The 26,295-nt window shown below is 41.4% G+C and overlaps 1 protein-coding gene across 3 annotated transcripts in view; it reads left to right on the top strand.

Moving 5' to 3' along the window:
* The first annotated feature begins 11,335 nt into the window (after positions 1-11,335).
* LOC127692874 (regulating synaptic membrane exocytosis protein 1-like) overlaps positions 11,336-26,295 on the top strand; it is a 230,438-nt gene continuing 215,478 nt past the window's right edge. For all 3 annotated transcript variants that reach the window (XM_052193487.1, XM_052193485.1, XM_052193484.1), the window contains exon 1: positions 11,336-11,512. In XM_052193487.1, coding sequence (XP_052049447.1) covers positions 11,349-11,512 — 164 coding nt within the window. In that variant the 5' untranslated portion in view covers positions 11,336-11,348. The remainder of the gene's footprint in view (positions 11,513-26,295) is intronic.

Genomic DNA, 26,295 nt, shown 5'->3' with positions numbered 1-26,295 from the left:
AAGTAATACTTAACAATATTGATAGGTAAGAATATATCAACATTTCTCTAGGCATCCACTGACAGAAAGACACGATTCTTTTACTGTTTTCATTTTTTATATCAACAACAAATCTGCTGTAAATAGCTATGTGTAGGTTTATATTAAAAACACTTAATTTCATTCTTCTGAGAATAATATTCAGGAACATAAGTATATGATAATGTAAGTGACATGTTCAATTTCATAAGGAGCTTCTAAATAGTTTTCCAAAATGGCAGTAAAATTTGACATTCTGTGAACTTTGAATGAGGAATGTCCCCGTAGTCTTCGGTTGTTTTGGAAACATGTTTGCCATTTGGTAATACTACATGGGGAGGTTTAAGTGGTCAACCATTGGATATGGACTTGGAAATATATAGCCTCTCTCTACTTTCTGTTTGCCCTGTCTGCTTGGTGTTTGTGGTTGAGATGTGGTTGTTCTCAATTTTCTGCTCCTGTCAGTATTTCTCCTGTTTGCCATGGTGATGCTCCACCTTGATAGACTCATAACCTTCTGGAGTCGAACACCAAAATAAACACTCTCTTCTTTGAGTTACCTTGGTCATGGCATTTTATCACAACAAAAAAGTGTATCTAATATGCATATTTTTTACTAGAAAAAAAAACACTGGAGATCCATTTGTCTGCATCTCATTAGCATTCAGCATTACTACTATTTAATTTTGACTATTCTACTGGGTCCACAGTGGTACTGCACCACAGCTCTGATTTACCTTTCCCTAACATCCAATGATTTTGTTTAACTTGGGTTTCAAATTGAATAAACTGTCTGAGATACTATTTCTCAATCTTTGTCATTTACCCTTTTGCTATATTATAGTTTTATAAGACTTTCATATTATTAAATAAGACTCTGCTCAAGCAGAATATTTTAAAAACTATCCATTAATTACTGACTGCCAACAGGATGCCTTCTAACTATTCATATTTGATAATATTAAAAACATATAGACCATTAAAGCATAGTAATTTTACTTAGTAGGGACCATGGTCCAGGAATATCAATAACTTTTTTGAAACCATTTTTTCCCCTGGAATCAGAATCTAGTCATCCAGGATCTTTATCGACACCCTTTTATCACCATTACATTTTGTTAAAATGATTCCCTGTGTGTGTGTGTGTGTGTGTGTGTGTGTGTGTGTGTGTGTGTGAAGTGCATGTGTATGTTTGTGTGCATGCATATGCATGTATTTGTATGTGTGTGCATATGTGTTTGTGCATGTGTACACAACATGTGTGTGTATGCACACAAGGGTGTGTATGTCTGTGTGTGAGTGTGTACATGTGTGTAGGTGTATAAGTGCATGGGTGTGTATGTCTGTGTGCATGCCTGTGTGTCTGTGTGTCTGTGTGTCTGTATGTGTGTGTGTGTGTGCACACGTGTGTCTATGTGTGTGTGCATGTGTATGTTTAGCTGGCCAGCTGGCTGGCTCTGACTGGCTAGCTGGCTACGTGTGTATGTGTACATGTGTATACTTGTTTAATGTTCTCATGTTTCTCTACCACTTTGCTATTTTTACTTTTTAAATCTTTCTTGTTAATTTTAAAATGGGGATAATATATTATACATTATTCACTTAAGTTTACAAAACATTTCAAAGCCAGCATAGTTAAATCCCTGGGAATGTCCTGGTGGCAGGTAGTAGGATGGCCAGGGATGAATCATGGTAGAAAAGGGATGGTATATGAGTAAGTAAGTTGTTAGGGAGAAAACTGGCTCTGTGAACTGCCACATTTTAATAATGGAAGAATAGGGAGGTAGAGTTCAGGTCAAAAGAAATTTATATTCCCTTAAGAATTGACTTCTTGGTGTGTGTGTGTGTGTGTGTGTGTGTGTGTGTGTGTAAAACTTTCTTCTCTCTCTCTGGTAGTTTTTCCCCTGTGGATAGAGATCATTCAGTGTCTTTCACATGTTTCAGGTAAACACTGTACTATTGAGGTACATCCCTAGACCATTTTGTACTTCTAAGTACAATACATCCAATACTATGTCTAAATCTTTGTATTTCGCCTTCTTTCATGCTTAAATTTAATATTCACTGTCATGAAATAAATAGACAAGCTCTTTAGCATATAATTTGACAAGGGTTGAACCATCATGGGTGGGCTCAGTAACCCCATAAAAGAGGCCTATGGACCCTGATTCCTGCTTCTTTCATATCTGGATGTAGGAAAAAAAAAGACAAGTTCTATGTTGTAGCAAATTGTTCTTACTGATTCCAAATCGTCCTTCTCCATATATCAGAATTCCTGGTCCATAGAGCTGTGAACAATACATATCTGTGGTTTATAAACTACCCTATCTATGCAAATATGTAAAGTAACTCAAATGACTGAGACACTAATTTTGATAAAGCTGGAGCATTTCCTCTATCTGTGGAGGTAAGGAGGAGAGATAAGGGTCCCAGGCAAGTGTGAACTTTCCCACCTTCTCAACACTTCAATCTGATAGTTCTGAAGCACTATACACATGATGCTGCAAGCTCCACACTTCTTCATTCTCTCTAACCTTGAGCATCGTGTACAGTTAGTTGGTCACGAAAAGGAGAAGATAAAAATGTCTGTCTGAGTGACAGGGAGCAAGCAGTAAAACTTAGAAAGTGAATACAAGACAGCGTGCTCTACTCTCTTCATTTCTCCAAGATACAAGAAGGAGAGAACCACAGGGACAGGGAGAAACCTGAATGTCATAGTATTCCAGGAGTAATTATGCAGGGAGCCTTGCAGAGAGGGGGTGGAGACCTTGAGTGCCAAAAGATCAGGGAGTTTGATATGAGATTGGATCTCCTAGGAGTGTCAGAAGCTATGTCATAAAGTTCAGCTACACAGGGGCTGAACAAGGAGCACACTAACGTGGGTAGAAGGAGACCAAGAGGCTTTATCCCCTCCCAGTGAACCTTAGACAATTAAGTCATGTTGAGACGAGGAAGAATGAGACCTAGGGAAGAGCACACCCATTTGGTTGTCAGTGTCAAATGATCAACTCTTAAAACACATGTGCAAATACCATTATACTACAGTCTGTATTTATGTATATATATATATATATATATATATATATATGTATGTATCATCTGTGGGGAGGTTGGTATTCATGGGGGCAGGGAGACACTAGGGTATATAAGATGACTATGAGGTAAATCTGATATATGAACAGAACACTTAAGATTGAGGCAGAACTATCCAAAAGCAAAGAAAATAAGCTACAGAGGAACTTTACCCTTTGGAGAGAAAATAATTCTCTGAAAGCTGTTCTCAAGGGATCAAGAAAAATATCATCTCTAGCTCAAGTCTATGTGAAAGACAATGATCTTCACTGGTCAGGTTTAATATTGACCCCAGAGATACCACTCCTGCATACTCATTGTTAAAAGACAAAAAATATGATAACCCATGCAGATCAACTAAAACAGGACTGGAGCGTGCCACAGGGCCAAGCAGTGTTACTGGAATACGAATGTTGAGACCATTTACAGAAGGTAAGTTACCTTCAGTTCTAGAGGTAAGGAAATTCAATTTATTCAACATTCAAAGTCTTATTCTAGTCTGTGTGAGATAATATCCTGTCGGGTTTCCCATGTGCCTAAAGGAGTCACACCAACATCATTATAAGTGATTTATTTATTTATTGTATTTATTTATTCATTTATTATGAGTGATTATTCCAGGGCAGGTCTTGATAATGTTTGGGGCTCAAACCACATTCTAGGGAAGGAGTGTCTTCTCCAAACTTATTAAATGTAATGTTACTATAATACAAATATAAAATAACATTATACCTAGCAAAAACTCTTTTTAATTTGATATAATTTAGGTAATTGTGTAGCCATCTATTCTTGGGAATTCTTATCTAAATCTCTTCCATTTACAATGCTTTTAGGTTTACAGGTATGTAACAATTTGTTTTTAAGCCACTTAATTTGTCCCACTCTTTAGAGAGAGCTGAGCTATATGTGAGGAGGACAGCACACGACTTGACTAGAGTGGTGGACATTGAGACTTTGGTCCTCAGTCCTCTTAGCATAGAAGCTCAGATGGCATCCTCCAATGAGCTATGTCAGAAAACTGGTAAAGGCATCTACAGTGGGGCTTTTCATATCACATAATATCAAACCCCAAAATTATTCAAGGCAAAACCAGGGATTGAAAAGGAATACAACGTGGAAAAATAATTACAAAGACACTGCTGTGTAAGCATTTTGGGTTTGATTAATGTGGAAGGTAATCAGCCTCAGAAGAATGCAACAGAGGCTGTGAACTCTGGTGGCAACTCAGGAGACACATAAGAATATTAATTGCAGAATGACCTTTCAGAAGAAAAGAGGACAATAGTCCTTCCTGGTCCTAGGACAGAAACATCCCCACGCCTGGAATTCCTCATGCAATAAGTGACAGTAGTGGAACCTTACCAGATTTAAGATTAAAATAGGTATTTGGCTGACTTTGAGCCCAAATCTGATATTCCATCTCAGCCAACTATTTTCAGGAACATCTCATGAAAGCCAACTGTTCCTTGAAGCCAGAAAGGCTACATTTTTTCAAATTACTATAACTGTATATATATAAGGTGACCGTTTAATTTATCACCCAAATCGAGGCATGCTTCAGGGAATGGTACAAATGACGGCAGGAGGGGCACAAATCCCTATGTCCTTTGAGAAGCTAGAGGGTATTATCGTTTGTTTTTTTTATAAAAGCCATTCTTGTGTGATTGATTGTGTTGGTGTTCATGGGGATGATATCAAGAGTACGCATGATAGAAGCAATAAATCTAACTTCTAAGAAGAAATACACCTGCCAGCCAAGGCGCATCTCAGTGGGTGTTGTTGACATTTGAAAATGTATTTATACTTTAAAAATATTTAGAAATTAAAATTAAATATTTCTGGTATATGTGCAGGATCCTGAATCACAAATATACTACTTATTTGCTCCCCAGAGAAGACACTAACTTCCGCTTTGTCCATTGATCTTGTACGAGTATGCATGTGTATACCCACCTCTGGCTCTCAAGCCAACCTTTGACATAAAAACCATTGGGGGCTGGAGGGATATCTCATCAGTTGGCAGCGCTTACTGCTCTTCCAGAGAACCTGAATTTACTTCATAGTACTCACCATTGGGAGGCTATACCCAACTCCAGCTCCAGGGCATCCAACACTCTCTCTCTCTCTCTCTCTCTCTCTCTCTCTCTCTCTCTCTCACACACACACACACACACACACACACACACACACCACAAAATAAAATTAATACGTTTTTAAAAACAAAAGGAAATGATTACATGTTTAAATTTTAGAAAAACATTTCAGATAGAATGATCAATTGACAACAAAAATTAAATATATATATGTATATTTACATATATACACAAACTCTGCATCTCGGTACAGATCTCCAGGATCAGGGCAGAGGTCTCATCTTGAATATGTTCAGATTTTCTACTCTCACTGCTTCTTTCTTCACACTGCCCTGGGCCATTTCAATTTCATCCAGCCACACTCCCTGTGCCCACTGGCCCTGGTTGCCACCCATTCCCCTGCCACCCACAGGAATCTTTTAAAAATGTAGATGTAACGCTATGTCTCAGTTCTTTGGTGGTTTCTTGGTGCAGAGGGATTAAAAATGTCCTCCCTGCCCTCCTTGACTCTGTCCTATTTGGGATCATCTTGTCCCCTTCCTGATGACCTTGCCTTATTTTCCTGCCTTCTATTCTTCCAGGACTGGCCTTTCCTGACCCAAGATCTTGTCTCTCTTACATCTTTGATTCTTCTCTGCGCTGGGTTCTCCTTATGTTGGTTTCTCCATCCTTCAACCACATGCTCACTGGACCCCTGCTTTTAGGACTAACAATTCCAACTGCATGTGGCAAGTCATGGTCTAATCATCATGTATGGTCCTTGTGCGTTTCCTTATGTTCTTCTCTCTCAACAGTACTGCAAGTGTCTAGAGGAGGAGTCAGTAATCTCTTTCCGTAAAGAGGATGAAGGTAATCAATCATTTTGAGCTTGGCGCATGTGGCCTGCACTGTAGCAGGCAGTCAGGCAGAGATAACACCAGAAACAAAGCATGTGTCTGTGTTTCAGAGCAATTTTATTTATAATATAGAACATTTATGTGCACCGTTTCACACTTGTTAATTCTCTATATTTCCCAATCATACATATCTTTAACGCTGTGGACCAAACAATGTTTTTCAATCAATGCACAAACTAAGTTCCTTCTATCTTCTAGGCACTGTGTTCATGTCCGCCATATTTTCTCCTCACTGACTTTTGAAGGCAGACATTATGTTAACTTACTAACTAAGCAGAATAGGATTCAGGGCTATTTGCTGATTTGTCCAAATGCACATAGCTGCTACACTCTGTGCGTGGAATACTTTATATCAAGTATCAGAAACTTGCTTAAAGGAATGGAAAGGTATCCTTTCACAAAAAAAAGAAAGCTGGAAATAAAAATACAAGTGGTTAATCAGGGCAGTGCTCTTTCTGAAGTCTGTAGGACTAACTCTGGGACGGAAGCTCCTGGTATTCCTTGGCTTGTGGCAGCATGACTCTATCCTCTGCCTGTGTCTTCTCTTGGCTTTCTTCCCCATGAGAAGCTCTGTCTGTCTTTCCATCCAGCTTCCTTCCCCCCCTGGATGTCTGCGTTCTTGCCTTCTCTAAGGATGCCTAATCCAAAATGACTGCGTTGAGCTAGTTCTGGGATGCACCTTTTCCTAAGCAATGCTGCCATCTGAGTGTCGGTTGGGTTTCATTTGGATAGCAGTAATACTGACCATAGCTTTCAGATGCTTACAGGTTAAAACTGACTTATGTCAGGGGTTTATCTACGCTACAGTTAAAACCTCAGTTGCCTGAATTAAATTAATAATGAACTTCAGTGCCTAATTTTAGAGTTTTTGAGAGGTGATGATTTTTTAGAGTATCAATGGAAAGATGGTTTTGGATGGTTTCAGGCTATGTCCTAAAACAGTATCCATGTTGCCCTCAAGGAAATGTGATGTATGTTTTATAAATGGATAGCTAAGGTTTTATTTATTCATTTTTACTAATATTGGTCAGACGAGGAGACTTTTATACCAGACATTCCATGCCCTTCTAATTAAAGGCTTGAGGTAACAGGGATTGATTGAGTCAAGTTTTTCTTTAAACCTTGACTGAGGCATGCTTTCCCGTCGGGAGATAACACAGCTCTGTGGTTCAATGCATTTGGGCAAAGGCAGCCATCCACATAAAGCAGCTTCCTTCAGTGCAGCAAATGATTATACCTTAGCACTCTGTATTTGTTACTGCACCTTGTGAGTTTCCGGGAGAGAGCTATTGTGCACATTCCCCCAAGTCCTTGAGCATGTTTCCGTGGTGTGCCTCCAGGATATACCTAGCTGTACTTCAGGGGGGCACATACCTTAACTGTCCCGTTTGCATGTCTGAAGGTGGAGAAGTTCTGCTTTTATGCATGTACATTTAAGAAACCTCTTTCTTTGTGCTTCCAAATTTTGTTTTGATCTTCTTCTCCACGATGGATAAGAAAGAGAAACACCACGTGCTTTCAGTTACACACACGCCATCATTTATTCACTTGCTATTTTCACACTCATGTATGTGGCCTAGAAGGGTAGCTATGAACACAAGTATATTTGAGCAGCAGATTTCTTTATATTAAGATTATAGTGTAAGTCGTCATTTTCCTCAAGTAATTCTGACAAATTGTTATGTAATAAAATGGATTCCCTCCCAAATTTGTGTTGAAATTATAAATTCCAGTTCCATTAAATATAACTGTATTTGGAGACAAGAATTTTTTTTTTTTGCATATAGTGTGTGTGTGTGTGTGTGTGTGTGTGTGTGTTCATGCTGGGACTCTCTCTCTCTGACCATGTCAGGCCTAGTTATCAAACTCAGGTTGTCAGGCCTGTTTGTGAGTCCCTTCACCCACTGAGCCCTCTCTCCAGGCCCTCACCCCCAAGGTCTAAATTAAACAGGTAAATAAGATTAAATGTGTTTATAAGTGTCAGGTCTTACTCGAGTAGGACAGGTATTCGTTCATGGGGAGGGAGAGACACCAAAGACACACATATACAGATGCCACCTTTAAGCCAAGAAGAGAGGCCTCAGAGGAAACAAGCCTGTAGACATCCTCATCTTGAAATTTCATCTTTCAAAACCTTCCAAATATAAATTCCTGTTAAATAAGCCACTCAACCAATGCCATTTTATTATAGCAACCAAAATAATTTAAAGCAGCATTATTAATTGTTTATTGAGTCCTTTCTGTTGCAACTTTCCCTCAGCCAGTTCCCAGCGATACTGAAGCTTTTATTGTATTTCAGAAGAATTTCAGGAGAACCAACTTGATTACAAACCTCCCGAGAGCATGGCCTTTGTCCCTGGACTTTTCAAATTTCCAGGTTGACTCCACAAAGATGGGCATCTGGCAGAATGACTGAGCTGTCGGTTTGCAGCTTCCTTTGGTGCCTTAATAACAGAGAGATAAACTTGGGGAGAGCTTGAAATTAAAAAAAAAAAAGCATACCAAGTGGTTTTCACACAGATGACAACCTAATATGCATCTTATTTAATACACACCATCCATTTGAGCTTAGCGCCTCTACTCTATTTTCACAGATGCAAGGGCTGGTATTTAGCCAAGGTCATGATCTTTTTGAATATAGCCAGAATTCCAACACAGGATTCCTTCTTTCCCTTCTTTCCTTCTTTCCTTCTTTCCTTCTTTCCTTCTTTCCTTCTTTCCTTCCTTCCTTCCTTCCTTCCTCCCTCCCTCCCTCCCTCCCTCCCTCCCTCCCTCCCTTCCTCCTTCCTTCCTTCCTTCCTTCCTTCCTTTCATCTTCTTAAATATGTGATTGGAGAAGAAAAGCATGTATATTTTTTAATGAAGAAAAGATGCTGATCAGAGTGTTCTATCAACTGCTTAATTAAAGAAAAGAGGAAATCTGGCTACACATCAGTACCTATGAAAAATCAGTGGAAAATTTAGAGGACAACACAGTTATTTCAGTGACAATTTCTAGTGACGCAACTATAAAATATGTCCAATGTTGTGTTGTATAAACACGATGATGCCAAAACCTTAATAAATACTTAGGTACTGAAAATTGTTCTTGGTTATAATCCACTTGATAGTTATTTTATAAGAGAGAGAGAGAGAGAGAGAGAGAGAGAGAGAGAGAGAGAGAGAGAGAGAGAGAGAGAGAGAGAGGGAGGGAGGGGGGACAGGGAGAGGGAGTGAGAGAGGGGGGTAGAGAGGGAGAGAGAGGGAGAGAGGGAGAGGGTGGGGAGAGAGGGAGAGAGAGGGAGGGAGGAAGGTGGTGGGGATTGACTAGATGTGTCCAAAGTCAGATAACAGGTATGAGCAAACATAGACCATCCCTGGATGGATAAGTGGTAGGTTTGGTGTGTTCTGGAGCTGCCAGGAGAAGACATTGCAACCATTTCAACTAATTCAAAGCGTTCTGCTTAGTGGAAAGACTGAGTCTTAAGAACCAAGTTAATACAGTAGGTAGTGGGCATTTAATTACTGAGAAGATTCACACACACACACACACACACACACACACACACACACACACACACTGCATTTACTGGCAAAATCAGTTAAACTGTGACACTTTAGCATCTAGCATCGTTTATTCCTCCTTTCCCTACCCCACCCCTCCACCCCATGTTAATAAAGTTAAGGCTGAAGGAGGAAAATAGGTACTGTCTTGCTTGTGGAACTACAGAAAGAATTCCCCTGGAGAGAAAACCCATCCGGTCTCTCATCATTGCTGTGAGATCCTTACTGGGAAATGGCTCAATTTGAGCCGTCTCTCTATTGATTCTTTTATAATCACATTAACAAAATTCACTCTCCAGGTTTCAAAGGTGATAACATTACTTATTTTGAAAGAATTGTCTATTAATTTCCCCCCCTTTATCACCAAGAGAAGCTCACCCTTTAATGCCTATTATCATACCAGGCACTGAGCAGACGCTTCTAAATCCAATAGGGTATGGGTGGGTGTTTTCCTTATTCTGGTATCGTGGTGTTGCTGGAGAAGTACCCACGGAGGCTGGGAAGTGAGTACATGGTGATAGCGAACATCACTGGAGGAATTAGAGTAGATAATCCATTTACAAGCACCAGCGAAGTGCAGTTATGCGGTCTGATGGGGCTACCCAGTGCCCCAAATGGCAAATTAAGGAGTTACTGTGTGGTGGGGCTTCTTGAGGGGAAAATGAGGATAAATAGCAGAACAATTCTAGCGAGAACCCGTAAAGAAAGAGATTGCATTGAAGGGTATAATGGCAATTCGGGTTGCTTGATGTGTGTATGTTGTGTGTGTGTGTGTGTACCAAAATTATCTAGAAACCCACACACAACTGTGGCTGTACACACTTGACGAGTAAAGCAGAAAGATATGGTGGCAGGAAGGGAAAAATAGACCTAGAGGGTGTACCATCCTGCTGTTCCGAACCCTGTGGGTGCTTAAAAAGCATCAATGATGAAGACTGTGGCGAGGATGAAGATGATTAATGCAACCCATGGGAAAATAGGGTTGGGGAGGATGACATGGACCAGGACCTGGGAGAGGGAGGATGACTCAGGTTAAGGGGTACCTTGGGAGAGATCAGTGGAGTACGCACGTCGGCAAGCGTGGGGCGGGGGGAACGGCCGGGGCACGCGTGGCTCGGACCCGGGGAGTGGGTGGGTGGTGCCCGTGGGCGGAGCGGCTCCGGGACTGAGTGGCTGGCAGCTTATGTCTGCAAGAGCAGCAGCATCACCCGGGAGCGAAGCTCCGAGACTCCGCCTAACTGACACCCAAACTCTCCCTCTCCCTCCCGCAGCCCCAAACTGGAGGCAGCGGAGCCCGCGAGCAAGCAGCGTCGGGCCGCCCCGGCCCGGCCCCGCCCCCGGCCCGCCAGCCCAGCCCCCGGCCCGCCAGCCCAGCCCGCGCCCGGCCGCGCTCCGGAGCTCAGCGCCAGCCCTCGCCCCCTCGCCGTGCCTCCGCCTGCCCGCCCCCGCCGGCCGAGACTGGGCTGCGGGAGGCGGCCGGGCGGCCCCGAACCTCGCCAGGGCGACCCAAACAAAGGCAGCATCCGGGCTCGGCGGGAGGCAGAGCATCATGAGAGACTGGGTCCTCGCTGTCCCCGGCTCCGCTGCTGCTGCCGCTGCCGCTGCCGCCGCCGCCGCCGGGAGGGCTTCGCTGTGAGCGTGGAGAGCAGGGGCGCAGCTGCGGGGCGTGAATCCGAAAGGTGAGAGCCAGAGCCAGCGAGCCGAGGGGGCGGGCAGGCCACGAAAAATGTCCTCGGCCGTGGGGCCCCGAGGTCCTCGCCCACCCACGGTGCCTCCCCCTATGCAAGAGCTGCCCGACCTGAGCCACCTGACCGAGGAGGAGAGGAACATTATCATGGCAGTGATGGACCGACAGAAGGAAGAGGAGGAAAAAGAAGAGGCCATGCTCAAGTAAGCACCCCCACCCCCCCAGGGCGCGCCAGGCATCCCTCGGTGGTGCCTCCATCCGTCCATTCACCACTCACTCTCCAGGTCCTCTTGGTTGAGTGTGGGGGAGGGGCTGGGGAGGGTGCAGGGGTGAGGGCAGAGGTGCCCACCTTGGGGCTAGGGGCCCCTCCCTGGGATTGAGCAGGGTAGAGGTCTGGGAGTCCAGAGGAAGGAGAGGACCCTGCAAAGCCAAAAACCTAGGACCCCAGGAAGATGGCTGGAGACAGGAGTGCCAGGAGGACTAGGTGGACAGGGGGACCGCCTTGGGGTGAGCTATGCAGACCTAAGTGAAGCTGATCCCACCCAAAGGTAGAGCTCCGGGCTGAGGGCAGATTAGGGACCAGGGGATGAGTGGGGAAAAGGGTGGAGGTAGAGATGGTGAGGGTAGCTCCTCCTTGGAGTTGTTGAGCAGATCTGAGTTACAACAGTGAAGGGTGCTGCTGGTATTTATATAATAAAAACGGTTTATTTTTAGTGTTTGTTTTGGTGCTCATTCGTTTTACGATGCAAAGGTTGGGTCTTTTTTGGGCAGTTGCCATCTTTGGTAACCTGCTTTCTCAGCTTCCCTTTAACCTTTCATTCCGAGTCTTCTACACAGAATAACTGTATGAAGGCACAGTTTCTTATCCACATGCAATGCCGCTGGCAGTGCAAAGTTTTTTTTTTTTTTTTGATAATGACAGCAGCTGATTGGTAACTCTGGCCTGAAATAAAATAGGGGTTCCTCATTATTGGCTTCTAAGAGACCTCAGGGCCTTCCCATTTCCCAAAGGAAAAAGGAATTAAATATCTACACATCCCCTGTTTACAAAATCCATCCACCCTTTAGGGGACCGGTACCTGGTGCCCCCATTTTCCAGGGCAGGAGGAGGGGATAGGGTTGACTATTGGTAGCTCAGGAGACTGATACCGTGCTACCCTTTGCTTCAGAACTGCTTGCACGAACTGCCATAGAAGCTGGACTTGGCTTTGTAGCCTCGCCCATCAAGTGAAGTTAAAGGGGATGCCAAGTCTGTCTTCCTTTGGGAGGTCTTCATAAATTCAGTGAAGTTTTCCTCTCTGGTGTGGCGGAATGTGGATACCCTGACTGGTACAAATGTCTTGGTATCCTCTGCTTATGCAGAAGGTGTATTTGGGGCAAGCAATTGACATGAAGAGCCAAAGGGAACCTGTTGCATCTAGAGTTAGTTGATTGCAGAGAAGTCTAGAGAGGGAGCAGGGGAGGGGGGTGATACCAGGGCACAGGGCACACCCATCATGGCCTTTCTCATACTCTCTAGAATTGCCTACTGAAGGGAAGGCACTGTCTGGGAAGGCATCTTCTCAGTGTAGCTGAGCCTCAGAGAAGAGGAGTAGGAAAAGCTGCAACCAGAGACCGTGGGTCCCCCCAAGCCAAAGCAACTGCGGTAGAGTAGGGAGGGCTCTATTGGGGAAGAGACTGGCCTCAGGCCACAGCAAAATAGCAGGGATTCAGTGATTCCTCCTCTTTCATTATAGACTGGGAAAATAAAAGGCTGTTAACTTAGAAGGCCAGAGCTGGCCTGGCTCTATAAGAGCAGCAGGTTTCTGAAGTCCCTGCTCTTTCTCATCCAAAAAAAAAAAAAAAAAAAAAAAAAAAAAACAAAAAACAAAAAAAACCACTTTAAGCCTGGCAGCTTGAGGGAGGCAGAACCTTCCTTAATCTGCTTCCTGTCCCAAGTGGAAGAAGGACCCCAGCCCTGTGCTGCAGGCTTCCCCTCTTCTGAGCCTGGAAGTAAAGGATGCTGTCTTAATGGTGCTGCTGTCTGTCTGTCTGGTTGTTGGTCCATCTGTCCTCACCACTGCAGCCCCTACCCCCTGTCCTAGACACTGTCCTGTCGGTTAGCATTTACGGATTTTGCTGCTGTTTCCTTTGGGGCTTGCTACAGACAGCAGGTAGATGGGGGCCTCCAGCAGCTCCTGATAAATATGGGCTGCTCCCTGTCAGAGTCCAAGTAGGAAAGGGAGGCACAGGGCAAGTAGTGGCCATAATGCCTCTTCATTGACTGCTGGAAGCTTTGTAGAGGATGATGGGTTTTAAGTGGGAGTAGATGAGTTTAGGGCAGAATCTCAAACCTACTGACCACCTAGGGTCAATGCTTATACTATATGGGTTTACATGGACGAGCACATTAAAAGCTCTGCCCAACTGCTCCCATCTGGCATATCCTTTCCACTGCTTTCTGTGGGCTTGTAAATACTATTCCTTTATGGCACGATTTCACAGAATATAGCAGCGTGTCCTGCTGTTGTGTTATACAACAGCTCTCGATAACCCTGGACCTCTGCATTAACTTTATCAATTGGCTCCCTCCGCTAAAGTCCTGGCCTCGTGTACAATTGTGGGGTCAGCAAGTGTTTTGGAATGCTGGTGTGCTTCTGTGTGAGCTGTCATGGTATCTGCAATTAGCAAGACGGTGCTATACTTTATTTTCCCTAGAAGGAATTTTGTGTCTTGGAAACTAGGGATCATAGGGGCCATTCAAATGACACATATGTAAAGGGTCCGTGATGATGTCTAGTCATGGGTGGTGGCCTCTCCTAAACTTGCTGAGAAAAATGATCAGAAAAAAAGAGATGCTTTTCACAGGCCTTGGCTTAAAAGAAAAGTTTTTCAATGCAATACTTGATCTGTCATATCACATATCTGAGAAACTTCTTTTACAAAAGACCCAAACTAAGCTAAAGTTCTGGGACCAGAGAAATTGGATTTAAAATATATTTTTGTGATGAATGCTGTATGTTCACCTTGCACTGCCTACTGTGTGTGAGTTCTTCTCTACAAGATAGAACAGCAGACATTCAAAGAGAGAATGAAAAAATGAATGAGTGTTATAAAGCCTTCTAACAAAATACAGATCCGAATATATTTGTATAGTTAGCCTTGATTGTAAGTTACTGCTGAAGTCTAGATTTGACAATGACATTAAATAGGTATAAATAGGAAAAAAATAATTTTACTTCCAGTTCAAGAATTTAAAATGGTTATATGAAGTTGGAAGTATTTTGTCCTCATGATCACATTAGTTTTGTAAAAATCTACTAATTTTAAGTAATATTGTTTATAGTTAGAAAAAACTGGCTCTCAAGAATTATATTTTATGATTGATGTAACTGTTTGTAAAACAAGTCTTAATTTGTATGTGTGTGTGTGTGTGTGTGTGTGTGTGTGTGTATGTGTGGTGTGGTGTGTCCTGGAACCTTTTTGAAACTTCACTTTCTCAATGAATGCTCCTTCAAGTACCTGTCAACAGGCATCATTGGTCAATATATTACATAGACAGAAAACTGTGTTATCTGAGACCTAAATCAGAGAAGATCTCATTAGAGGTAAAAATCTTATTCCTCCTCTTAAATAAAAGCTTCAAAGAGAAATGAGCTTCAGAATAGGAAGAGAAGAGAGAGGGGAAACAGAAGTAGAGATTGAGGGGATGATTCGATGCTGTAAATTAAAAAAACCATATTGAAATGATTCCTGAAATTGGCTAACACTTATTGAATCTTTGCTGCTGCGTGCCAGCCGTTACTCTAATTGGTTACAATATCACATGGGCAAAATGTGCTGACTTAGACTGTGTGTTTGAATCCTCTCGGTATCCTGTGCAGAAGATATGGCAGGTGTGGCAACTCTCAAAGCGGTACTGTATCCTCGGGGTGTCAGCTGTACTCTAAATTGGCTCACATGCATGGCTCAACAAGACTTCAACCCAGACTTTTACAACAAATGCAGCTGCCCCCCCCCTCCACCCCTCCAGGCACTACATTGTCTCCCAACCGAGGAGAAACTTCTAACATTTATCCTTTCCTTACATGAATTTTTGGTCTCTCTTTCAATGTGGTTTGACAGATTAAGCTAACAGAGAAAACCAGCTGCTGGTCTTAATGGTGCAGGGCGAGGCTTGCTTCCACTGGTACGCAGAACCTTCCCGTGGATTGAGGGGAAGGGAACCGCCTCCAATTTAAAGATAATGAAAACTGTGTTAGTTCAGTGGAAAGACATTTGGCACTGGCCATCTTTTTATATTGATTTCTCTCACTTATTGTGTGAAAGTGGGTTAGAAAATTGTTAGAATTTTGTTGGGTTCCTTACTCATTCCATATTCTTTCCCTCAAAATGTGAGTTGATTTACGAAGTCGACTTTAGGTATTGCTGCCTTTTGTGTTGGGGAGCTGTGGCCTTCATTTTCTAACATCTGTCAGTATAACCTCCTTGGGGAGGAAAGATGAAGTAGAAGTCTCTATGACTTTAGTTTTCCTCTGTGTGCACACATACCGTGTTGTCCTGTTTCAAATGTATTGAAAGGGCTTGTTTTTGAGAAGCATCAGTTTGCCAAGCAGAAGAAGAATGAACTAAACATTAGGGAGACTTACAGGTAATGCAGGGTTATATTTCTATTGGCAAGGGTTTCCACACATTAGGCCCAGGTATGTACTACACTGTTGTTCAAGCAAGGATGGATGAGAAGGAAAGGGGAAAAGATGATTAGGGAAGAGAGATAGCAGCTGGGATGGGAACAGGCTCTCTGGATTCAGGATGTCCTGTTGGCATGAAGAGACTGTAGGAGAGAGCACACTTGCTTCCTTTACTCCTGATCTACACTGGTAATAAGTGAGGTCTGACTCGAGAAAGCTAATCCTGTGCTGTGTAGTAATCTTGCTCTCAAAAAAAAAAAGACCCCAAAAAAACCTGTCTTAACAAATGTAAAGGTACACTGTGAACCTTCCCCAACATCCACAGAAAAAAAATATAGACAAGTTTTTTTTTTAAATAATGAAGAAAACACGGTGGTGACAGAAATAATGGAAAGGTTCAAAACCGTTGTTTTTTGGTCATTCCGAAGTGATGTATTTTTAACTTGAGTGTATTCTTGCCTAATAGGGCACTACCGCTTATGTATTTACATTACCATATTTGAGGTTCACTGTGCTTTGCAAATGGGTGTGATCCTTGGGCTACTGCCAACCCGAGTGATAGAAACACTACCTCTCCTGAAGGTTATTTGTTCAACTTGTTCAATGGGAAAAGCTGCCTCTCCTGTAAATCGGTCCAAAACCTCCTAGAAAGCTATCGGTGTGAATTCCTGAAACCACTCTCTTCTCCCACGTCTATGAGCAGCATATGGAGAAGCTTGCACTGCATGGATTATAAGTGCCATTGTGTTGGATTTCATTTACCTTCATGGTCTATGCTCTGTTTTTAAACAACTTTGAACACTGGATCATCTGAGATCAGTTTGGATAGTCTAGATCTGGTCTAGAGAGTTGGAGAAAATTTCCCCGAGGCACAAGCAACAAGAGTCATAGACCCTCAAACTCCTACCCAGTGGATTGCAGCCTTCGCTGTTTATTAAAAGTCCATAGTGTAAGTAAGTGTGGGTATGGGTTGTGGGCTGTTTTATTTATCTGTTGGGGAGAGGAAGCTAGCATGTACTGCTTCATATATATATATATATAACACCGATGTTTGGCTGGATGCTTACAAATACCATTAATCCTCTGCTCAGCTCTTGACAAGCAGTCCATTCCATGTTTGTTGGTTTGTTTCCTAATATTAGTGGAGCCTTTAGAACTTTGGTTGCCTGGGTCCTTGCTCGTGGCATTTGGTCTGAGAATCTAGTGATCTTGCAAGCAGCAGGGAAACTGCATATGGCTGGTGGGATCCCCTATGCTTTTCTGAGCACATGCCTCTCTCTAACTTCTGTTCTGGCCTACTTGGTCTTTTTCACACAAGTCTCCCAAACACAGTATCGTTCTACTATGTTCTCCTCGACTGCGAGTTTCTCTCAGCCACATTATGCTGAATTTTCCAAGGTAGGATACTTCTATTCTTAGAATGGTATGATAGCTGATTCTACCATAAGGCAAGGCATTAAAAGTTCAGGCATTACAATTTGGTCAGGCAATGGAGTGTGTGGGTAGACTAGAGACACTGTTCTTCTTATAGCTAATTGCACGTGTAGTTCCAAGCACTTAAAATGTTCACGGTCTGAAAGCTTGACCACTGACTTGCTCTGTAGAATACTGAATGAAGTTTTGGTCTAGTTGTTTGTGTTTGTTTTTCAAAACAGAGATTCTCTGTGTAGCCTTGGCTGTCCTGGATGCTCTGTGTAGACCAGGCTCCAACTCTAAGACCCACCTGCCTGTACCTCCTGTATACTGTGATTAAAGGACATGCACCACTATGCCCTACCAAGAATTAGTCTTAATGCTATCACTTTCTATAGGTATAAAGATTAGCAAGTCATCCCATTTGGTTTTGGGGCTTTCTGTACACAGTGAGACTTGTTAGACCTGTCCTTGTAACTCATGGTCATTTAACACAGTGAAGCAGAGACATCTTTAAACTTCAAATTACTGTACCCAAGGAAACCACTCTTACTTCCTTTATGCTTTGAAATAAGGCTGAGCCCCTTCTTGTGGTTTTTGAGGGTGATATTGGGCTTGTGGGGAGGAGGTCTTGTTGGAATGGGCCCCACCCACAGTCTTTCAAGGACCATGGCTAGGATCATAGTTACACCAAGGTAGGAATCTGGCAAGGAATTCAAAGTTAAAAGGACCACAGGGTCTGATCTGAAGTTATGTTTTTCTTTATTTCTCATTAACTGGCTCATCAATGTTTATAGTACAAAAAGGTGGTGGGAAAATGGTAAAGGTGGAGATAACAACAAGGCAAGCACAATTCAAGTGGAGAAGAGAAATTGGCTCAGGGTAGTTTTCCTATCTTTTACTGAAAAAAAAAATGAAATTGTTAACGTCTCTGTCACGGGATACAATAAATGGCTATTTTAAACATTGAATCAGGGACTACTTGTTCAGTAGTTTATCTGTTTAGCTTTCTGTTGGATGGTGTAACATGTGCATTTGACTTTTTAAAATTTCTGTACTAAATGCCCAGTGGGTTCTGCAGGTATAGTCTCACGTCAGGATTATTCACATTTGTTTTAACCGAGGTGGGATAGTTGACAGCAACGGGCTATACTGCAGAAGTGGCGAGGCGCTTTCCGAGTTCTGCTGCTATTCTGTGAAAGTTGCCTATACTTATATGGTCAAAAACTGCTTAAAAGGAAAGTGTCTTAACCATTGATTTGCCTTTTTGTACTAATTTCTTGCCATGGACATTGTTTCATACTGTCAATTTTAAGGATCTACTGAGACAACAAATTAAAGGATCTTTTCCTCTTTATATGTTGGGCTTTTTACCCCTGCTTCAACTTATTTGTATCAAGCTACTAAAAAGCAAATAATTAAAGGCTTTAAAATGTATCAGTTCATAAAGTTAATGTAAACAAGGGATGTAGAATCTTGAAAACCATCTTTTGGCCAACAGTAATGGTTTGCTGAAAACGAGGCCTTGCATTTCATACGATCTCAGGGGGTGTTTCTTTGATGGGAAGGGTGCATTCAAAGTTTCTATCATTTTTTAATAATAGTTGTAAGTTACAACTGCACACAGGAGTATTAAATCCTCTTTAAAGCCCAGAAAAAGTACAGCCTACAGTTTAGAGGCCATATCCCTGGTGTGCAAAACTACTTAAATAGATTTAGAAAGTAATATTTTGATAATCCCTTTTGAAGTTTAAGTCACAAGATAATGTAATATTGTTGAAAAGAATCTTATGCAATTTGTAAGTTGTTAAGGCATTTAATTAGAATATTAGCCAATTTAAAGAAGCATCGTGAATGAAACTGAGTTAATTCGGATGATAATACCCAGTTAATGATTTACACATTGTTTAGTACTTTATTTTTTTTTTTTACTGCTCATCATTATGTTAAGTTACTTGTCTGGAAGACATTGTCATGTTTATATAGAGAATGTATGGCCATTGAAAACCAATTAAAGTGTCTATACCGCCATGCAGATAGATACCCTATGCTAGCTATTTAGTTTCTTTTAATGGGTTGTTATATTTAATATGGATATATATTCACAAGTAAGACCATAAAGTAGCAGTCACTGATGAAGGTTTGCTGCACTAGCTAAACCTGGCCTAGTTTTAATTTCATTTCAATGTGTATTACGGCACCTGAAGATCATTGATTTTCGAAGAATACCCTTGATTTCAAGAAGCCAAATGTTCAGGCTAGGTTTTCGTTCAAACTAGGATCAGCTTGGAAGAGGGAACCTCAACGGAAAATAAAATGCCTCCATCAGAATGTCCTATAGGCTATCCTGTTAGGGAGCATTTCCTCCATTAATGATTGATGTGAAAGGGCCTGGCTAGCTCACTGTGGGTGGTGCCTAGACACCTGTACAGGTGGTCTAGGGGCGCATAAGAAAGCAGAATGAGCAAGCCATCAGGGGTATGCCTTTAACAGTAACTTGGCTTTTTCCTTCCTTCTCTTATAGACCATATCACGAAAGGTGAAACAAACCCTTTACTCCCCAAGCTGATTTTGGTCATGGTGTTTATCACAGGAGTAGAAATGTAACTAAGATTCCAAGTTATTTTTAAGTTGTCTGTTACTGGTGAATGATCATTGTGGGTCTCATGATTGTCCTTGTCATTTATATTCATTTTATGATCTATTTGCTTTTTATTGTACACGTGGGTGTGTAGGTCACCTGAATAAATATATGTGCACTGTATGTGCACATGCCCACAGGAACCAGAAGAGGGAGTTGGGTCCTCTGGATCCAGAGTTTTAGGCAGTTATGAGTTCTGGAAACTGAACCTGGGTCCTGTGTAAAGACAGAAAATGATCGTCATTCCTGAGCCATCTCTCCAGCCCATGCTCTTGTCACAAGAGAGAGGTGAGAGGAGAGAGTGAGAGAGAGAGAGAGAGAGAGAGAGAGAGAGAGAGAGAGAGAGAGAGAGAAAGAGAGGAGAAACTCTTTAATAGGTGACTGGTTGTTTTATTTTCTGTATTTTGCAGCTTTTATTTTTAGAAAAAGTAGACTATAGTTTTAATATATATGGTCTATATTAGTCAAAGTATCAGTTTTTTCCCAATATATAAGGTAGTATATGTGCATGTACGGAGGTCTTCTAAGGTCAGGAAAATTACTTGGTATCTTCGTAGATACCGACGAGAACAAAGCAAGGAGAGCTAGTGGCTTTTCCTTTTTATATTTCGCACAGCTTAGCAGATTTATCTTTCTTGGTCGTCTCTGTATTGTAATATAGTGGAGCTTAAGTATTCTTTCCTAATCCCTTCTTCCTGAAAATAAGAGAGGATATATCTTACATCCTGATATTTGAAATAGAAATATATTGAAATAAGCAATCTCTTTTTTATTGGTTATTAAACCTTGGTAAAAGCATAAGTTATAAATAGCTTCCATTCTGGTGTTATGTCTGAAAATCATCACTGTTTTTTTTTTATGGAAGATAATTTAAAAGGTTAAAATCTTATAGAGATAATTTGAATTTTTAGATTTTTTTTGTACCCTAGCCAAATGTTGCCACTTAATATAGCGACCCAGGTTAAAAACTTCATGCTAGTGTTAAAAGTTTGGAGACCTGTTTAGGCCCAGGCACAAGAAAGCAATTCCATGGTATTTGGCTATTCAACAGCTTCAAGCTAGATAATACAGAACACAGCTAGGACTGACAAAGAGAACACATCCAAGTCTAGAGCACATTGAGTAGACACTGTATAGCTGGAAAGACCTAGAAAAATAAGAATAGGTGAGTAATGAGTGCAGTAGGAGCTGAAAGTATTTGAACCCCCCCTCTTCTCGGCCACCTGAACCTCCATTTCCCTTTTTTGCCTACAAATTTTCTGTATGTCTCTATTCTAACCCAATATTGAATCTCAAAAACTGTTCTTAAATGTTCTACTATAGCCTGCTATCCCTTTCCTTTTACAAATAGCAGAAGTCTCAACTGGTGGCTTCAGTTATAGGGACATGCCAAAGATCCTCAGATCTATAGTCATAGGTTTTGAAATTTCTGCTAAATTATGAATTCCTTTTGGAACACCTTTTGATGTCTCTAAGTGAATCTCTTGTAGGCATTTCAAACTTAGTGCCACCTGTCGTAAATTCCTTAGCGTTTTGCCTAAATATGAGGCTTTGACTTTCCTAAGCAGCATCTCTTCTGTAACCCAGAAAGAGGCTGAGAATTCAGGCCAGCTCAGGGTTGGCCACATACACAACCCTGACTCCCATGGTCTTGGTTGTTTTCCATTGCCCAATCACTGCTTGGCGACTCCAGACACTTTTTTTTTTTTTTTGCTTTTAATCTAAATTTATCCTGGCCTTTAAAATTATCTTAAATGACACCTCATCTGCTATATCTTCCCAAACTTCCCAGGTTGGTTTCAGTACTTGCTTTCTGCAAGCATAATTTCATAGTGTTTTCTCTCATCAGGTTCAAATCTGTACAGAATACGCTGCTGAGGGTGCCATCAATTTCTGTTGTATCCATCATAAACACACATAACAGGTGCCCGGTTCTTTGAAATGGTGTGTGTGAATGAACGAGTGGATTCAAAAGACGTGGACTAGAGTCACCTCAGGCTGCTAATGATGTGAGTGGGAGGGGAGAGTGGGTTTGTTATTCTAACCATAGAAATGCAGTCAGCAAATTCTGAAAGCAGAGTGAGCTGTTTGCTTTGGACTATAGAGAGAAAGCAGGTTGACCGACCGGAATGTACAAGGAAATAAATATTTGGTGTCGAATATTATGAGGTAAAATTAAAATACCATTTTTTCTGGATGGTCTCTTATGTTCTTGACTTTGTCTTTCATGTCTTTCTGAAAGATAGCATTCCAAAGACATTTGCCTGTCAGTGTGGGAGGATGTAAATAATAGATCTTTAAAGGTAAATCTTCTAGAAAGGCACACTTAATTAGGAATATTTTAATGAGAGCATGACTAACTTCAGTTGGAGTCTAAAGCATAACACATTTACTGATTTGATATTTACACTTAGACCAGATTATTACAATGTATTATATTGATTTTATTTTTAATTAAAAATGCAATGTGCCTTAAGTCATTCTCTAGTCTTAAAATCTCCTTCAAGGTAGATGTCGTCTATTTATTATCATTGGGTTTGCATTCTCCTTCCTGTGGCCAACGCATAAGAAGATCTCAACAAATGTTTGTCGAACAGCCTTGCACAGTGGATGTCCTAGAAACAAACATGCACATCTTTGTGCTTTGAAGACCAGAGGCCATTGTAAATATGCAGATGAGAATTTGGTGACTGTCCAGTCCTGGGATGGCAAATACTCCATCCATATGTAATGTGCTGATCAAAGAACGGCATCTGTGGCGAGTGTCAGATGTCTCACAACCTCTGGAACACAGTGGTGAAAAGTATCAGTTGAAAGACTCGATTGAGATAGCAGGTCACACGGTAGTCACTGAAGATTACCCCAACTCGGTCAGGCTTTCCTTGTTGATGAGGAAGGACCTGTGGGTAAAATACCACCATAGCTCTTCTTCTGTCTTATCCAGTAGCCTCCTTTTGTTTGTTTATTTCTATCTTTTTTCTCTGGCATTGCTCATTCACGCCACATAGTTCCAGCAAATCTAAATGATTTTTTAACATCTGATTTGATTTATTCCCTCTGTAGGGTTATATACCCTGTTATAGCAAATGCCAAGGGGATGTATCAGTTTCAGTCATTTTGAATATTGGTCAATTGAATGTTATTTAAAGAAATAGATCATGAACAGGGACTATGAAATAGGAAGTGGTTTCTTTTGCAGTGATACTGTGATAGGCATGTTATATCAACATTTTGTAATTGTGAGAATTTTTATTTACAAATCGTAATTCTTCCCTGAGAGATACAGTTACAATATAGAGGAATGGTTCCAAATAGCTTTGTCCATTATGCTTTTGAATTTTTTTATATATTCAAACAATTTGTTGAGACAGGGTCTCCCTGTGTACCTGGCTGGCCCAGGAGGTTTTAGCTCCCTTTGCCATGGCCCCTCGAGTGCTGGATTAGGGACTCATACCTCCATTCCTGGCTATTTTTTCTTATTTATGTTGTTTGTTTTACTTGACAAGCAAAAAACCTTTAGGGGAGTTTTGATGTATGTTGGGCAGCCAAGAGCAATGAAAGTAGTGCGCATCGATTCAGGTTATCTCTTTGGACTCCCTGGCCAAAAACTCGTACGGAGCAATTCTGTGCCTGGCATGGAGACTTGCATTTAATAATTTAATAACCCATGTAACACGTGTCTTCTGGGAGCATCATTGTCGACTCATGCAGGGTGTTTCTGATCCAATTCTGTGTGTGTGTGTGTGTGTGCATGTGTATGTGTATATGTGTGTGCATGCATGCATGTGTGTGTTTGTGTGCATGTGTGTGTGCACGTGTATGTGTATATGTGTGTGCGTGCATACATGTGTGTGCATGTGTATGTGTGTATGTGTGTATGTGTGTGTGCATGCGTATGTGTGTATGTGTGGGTGTGAGCTTGCATGTGTGTATGTGTGTGCATGCATATGTGTGTATGTGTATGTGTGTATGTGCAAGTTTGCATGTGTGTGCATGCATGTATGTGTGTGTGTGTGTGTGTGTGTGTGTGTGTATGCATGTCATATTTTTGAGTAGCTTTAAACTTGAGGACTTCCACATGATTCTTCATGTATACTTGATTTTGAGTAACCCTACTCTACCAACTTCTCTTTTCCCCAGTCCCCGTCTCCACTCTAAACTGAGTGCTCCCCTCTGCCCTTTCCCATCATGGCATCTGTTTTCTACTGTCTCTTCTAATTGATTTTTCTGGGGGTTGGAGAATACAGGTTTCCATTTACAAGCACCCTTTGTTAGGGATGCCACTGTCCTAATATTATCTGGGTTCCTATAAATTTGCCTAACCATTCCACTATGTGATCCAACTTTTTCAACTTTTTAGTCTTGTTCTTTCTGCTCCATGAAAGGCTCATCTTAAAGACTGTTCATGTTGCTAACTCATGTTGTTATCTCTTTTATAAACTTATAAGCTACAGGAAACCCACTCAGATCTACCTCTCATGGACCAAATAGGCTCCATCCTCATAAGTTCATCTGCCTAGCCTATTCCAAAGGGTGGGATTCCTCTGGGTTTCAAATGTACATCTTAAAATTTTTTACTTTCTCCCAAATGTACTTAATCTTATTCTCTACCTATAATAATGTGTTTCAACATCTTGTCAAGCCCAGGGGCTTACTACACCCAGGACATCTCCAGAGAAGCAACCTTCAGATGCTCCAGTCTCCTTGCAGACACAAACAGCTTCCACTGGACCTGCTCCTTCATTCTCACCAACATCTTATTTCCTCATCTCCCACCCAGACTTGCTGCTTGCACTTTTCTGCCCCTTGTATTTCCCTCTGAACTTTTCTTTGGCCTGTATCTTACCCACCAGTGGCCTGTTTGTAGTTTCCTGGAGTCAATGTATATTCCAGCTTAATGTTTCAAAATAAGAGATACCAAACAAGATATATATATGAGAGAGAGAGAGAGAGAGAGAGAGAGAGAGAGAGAGAGAGAGAGAGAGAGAGAGAAAGAGAGAGAGAGAGAGAGCGAGCATGTGGTGCTCATCTTTTTTCATTTCTCCTTAGTGCCCAGTAATACTCCTTTGTGTCTATATCTATGGATATGCATGGCATTTTATTTATCCATCCATTGGTTGATAGACATCTTGATTGGTTCCATGTCCTAATTTTTCTCAATGGAGGAGCATTGCATATATGGTGCAAGTGTCTAAGTAGACACTTAGACCACTTGTCTGTCTGTCTGTATATCTATTTATACATCTATCCATCTATCCATCTATCTATCCATCTATCCATCTATCCATCTATCCATCTAACCATCTATCCATCTATCCATCTATCCATCTATCCATCTGTCTATCTGTCTATCTATCTATCTATCTATCTATCTATCTATCTATCTATCTATCTAGGTATCCATCCATCCATCCATCCATCAATCCATCCATCCATCTGTCCATCCATCCAGGAATGATGTAAATGTGCCATATTGTAGTTGCATTTACAGACTTTGAAGACCACTCAGACTGGTTCCGCAAATGTTGACACTCACTCCAGCAGTGCACAAGTGTCCCCTTCCCCACATCCATGCCAACTTATGCTGTCATTTGTGGGCCTGATCCTGTTTTTTTCTGCTTTGACTTCACAGAGGTAAAATCTTAAAGCAGTTTAACCTACCTTTCCCTGATAGGTTACATGGATTACATTGTCCCTGAGGACAATGCACACTTTAAAGAGAGAATTTATTAGTTATTTATGTTTCTTGTTTGAGGACTTTTTGCTTAGCTATATATAGCCCATTTTTCATTAAAAATATCTTAAAGTTAAATATAATCAGAACATCCCCCTTCCATTTTTCCCTCTGTCCCATGTCCCCATATTGATTCCATCTCAAATTAATTGCTTTTTCCCTTTAATTATTCCTTTTTTGCATGTGCATGTGCACGCACACATGCAGATACAAAATCACACGCAACCTAAATCCATTAGTGTTGCTTGTATGTGTATGATTTCACAACTGACCACTTGGTATTGGATAACCAACTAGAGGCTCATGTCTGGGAGAAACTAACCCCCAAGCACTGTTTAATTATTTGTATCTTCATAGCCCCCACTTTTTTCCAGGATGTTATAATATGCTACAATTACTTGACGGAGTGGAGAGATGACTCATTCCTTAGGCACATTGACTGTTCTTCCAGCTCACAACTGTCTGTAACACTAGGATCTGACACCCTTACACAGATGTGTGTAGGTAAACCACCAATATACATAAATA

This window comes from Apodemus sylvaticus, chromosome 9, assembly GCF_947179515.1.
Source record: "Apodemus sylvaticus chromosome 9, mApoSyl1.1, whole genome shotgun sequence".
In the NCBI taxonomy this organism is placed as follows: Eukaryota; Metazoa; Chordata; class Mammalia; order Rodentia; family Muridae; genus Apodemus; species Apodemus sylvaticus.
This window is presented reverse-complemented; position numbering and strand designations above follow the sequence as displayed.